This window comes from Trichechus manatus, unplaced genomic scaffold (assembly GCF_000243295.1).
Source record: "Trichechus manatus latirostris isolate Lorelei unplaced genomic scaffold, TriManLat1.0 scaffold00057, whole genome shotgun sequence".
NCBI lineage: Eukaryota > Metazoa > Chordata > Mammalia > Sirenia > Trichechidae > Trichechus > Trichechus manatus.
The window spans coordinates 15,731,781-15,734,099 of record NW_004443993.1 but is presented as its reverse complement, the minus strand read 5'-3'; the positions used below and the strand labels follow the sequence as shown (position 1 = coordinate 15,734,099).

The following is a 2,319-nucleotide window of genomic DNA, read 5'->3' as shown; positions in this document are numbered from 1 at the left end:
GAGCCCCGTCCACCCTCACAACCACAGAACACAATGACTGCGGGTGTTTTAAGCCACTTGAGTTTTGAGGGATTCATTATGCAGCAATAGATGTAACTGGAGCGACCTCCTCCCAAGAGTTATCCTTGAACTTCCTACCACCCACACCCAGCCACGGTGCTTGGTCCCTCATCAGGAGAGGCAGCAGGTACTGGGTGCCTGGCCGTCACCCTGACAAACAGGTCCCGCCTGTCTCCACCCACATGGGGACACCGGTCTATCCGAGAACACAAACACGAAACAAGTGTCCACGTACAGTACAGAAGAAATGGGGAGGGAACCTACTCAGCAGGGGGAGGGAGGTGCGAAGGCCTCTGTGGTCATCTCTAGGTGGGGCCTTCCCCCCTCCCCCCAAGGACCTACAGGGCCAAGAAAACAAAAAGAAGCCCAGGGGAGCTGCACCATAGGGCTGGGGGTCTTGGTGAAGAGTTGTATTTTAACCTCAGGACGATAAAAAGTCATGAAGGTTTTAAGGAGAGAAAGATGGTTTCTAGAAGATTACTCTGGTTTCCGTGAGAACAGAACGAAGCACTCTCGACTTCTCTTGTGCCACATGTGGTTATTTTCCTGTTGCCAACAATCCAGCAGCCAACACAGGCCTAGGCTTACTATTAGGCTACAAAATGCCATTTTTATTGGTTAAAAACAGTTAAATATCAGCAATTCCACAAGGTTCAACTCACTGGCAGAAGCCACTACACCAGGGCCTTGCCAGAACTTGTGGCTCCGGAAGGTCAACCATTAATGCCCATCTTGAGGTGGGGAAACCGAGGCTCTGAGACGTTCGGTGACCTTCTCGAGGTCGCACAGACCAAGAGGCTCCAGAGGTCACCAGGAGAGGCTGGCCGTGGCTGATGCAGCCCTGGGACTCAGCAGGTGCCATACTCAGGCCCTGTTGGGCCCTTAACTGACCAGCATCTCTGACCAGACCAATGTGCCCTCAGGACCACCCCTCTGCTCTGCCCACTAAAGCCTCTTGGAGCCTAGCACCAGCCAGGTACAAGGAGCCTCACAGACTTGAGTCCGCCTTAAGACACCAGCCAGGTCATTAACAGACACCACCCTACTGTACAACAGGTGCGGGAGCACTGGCACCTGGATGCTGGAGGCAAGTCTGATCAACACCCACCTCCCCACTGCCTGCCCATCAGGCGTGCTGCCCAAAGACCACTTTGCTGCCCAGGGAGACCACCCACACCCAGAGCCCAGCACACACATACACAGACTCAGGGCCAGGAGACTTGGCTTCTGCCTCTGTCCCACAGGCCAACCACCACCCCCTTGAGGCCTCAGTTTTCCTAAATCCCCCCTAAAGAAGGAGAAGGAACTCTAAGAACCCTCTGGGCCCAGCCACCCAACACAAGGCAGGAAGTAGCTGGCGAGGTCGTACTACACCCTCTTGGCACAAACCCTGAGAAGGTAACTGCTCAGAAAGAACAGTCTCCCACCTCTACACAGCCTACCCTACAGCCCATATCCAGTGATGGCCTTCCCTGCCCACGAGATGAGGGCCGCTCTATGAGCCTGGTTGGTGTGAGCCCTAACTTCTGCGTCCCCAGAGCCCAGCGTGTTCCATTCTGCCAGAAGAGTTGCATTTACGGGCCCCTTAGGGCTGGCCCTTTACCTCCATGACTTCATCCCATCCTTGCTGGGACCCTATACGCTCAGACCACTGCATGTCCACGCCACCTTATCCACTATCTTGAAAGTCAAAAAGCTCGAAAACCAAAACTTTCTTGTTCCTGGTTTGACCTGATCTAACGCTATTTCTTGTCTGTCTTTATCCCAGATAGTCCTGTACACTCTTCTCGCCTTCAAGAGTCTGATCAAGCATCACAGCCCAAAAACCCTCAGACCAAAGCCTCAACTCAGAAAAACTGTGACTCCCAAAATACACCCTGGCCCCGGGATCGGGCACAGAACCTGGGCTTGTTTCAAGGATGGAAGATCCCGGGCTCGGAGAAGTAACTTCCCGCCCTGGTGACAGCCGGTCTCACTCTGAAATGAGGCCCCTGCCCCGGCTCCGACGCCCCCCGGCACACCAGGTGGCGGGTTCGGATCCCGCCAGGGGTCTGAGCGGGCAGGTGGCTCCGAGCGGCTCAGCACCGAGCGTACTGGGGCACCGCGTCCCCCTGGAAGCCGAGGGGGTGTAAGGGGCTCCCGGCAACGCGACCACTGCACTCTGCAAAGTTTGCAAACGCCGGGGGTCGGGGGGGCACTGCGCGCCGCTGAGGCGGGGGCGGAGGACGGCGGGAGGCCAGGCCCGGCCCCGCCCGCGGC

At 56.7% G+C, this 2,319-nt stretch overlaps 1 protein-coding gene across 1 annotated transcript in view; it reads right to left on the bottom strand.

Moving 5' to 3' along the window:
- Positions 1-2,319, bottom strand: part of SPMAP2 (sperm microtubule associated protein 2) — a 23,519-nt gene that overhangs the window by 2,060 nt on the left and 19,140 nt on the right. Inside the window, exon 11 of the mRNA XM_023733167.1 lies at positions 2,037-2,267. Within this exon, the coding sequence (XP_023588935.1) occupies positions 2,037-2,267 (231 nt within the window). The remainder of the gene's footprint in view (positions 1-2,036; positions 2,268-2,319) is intronic.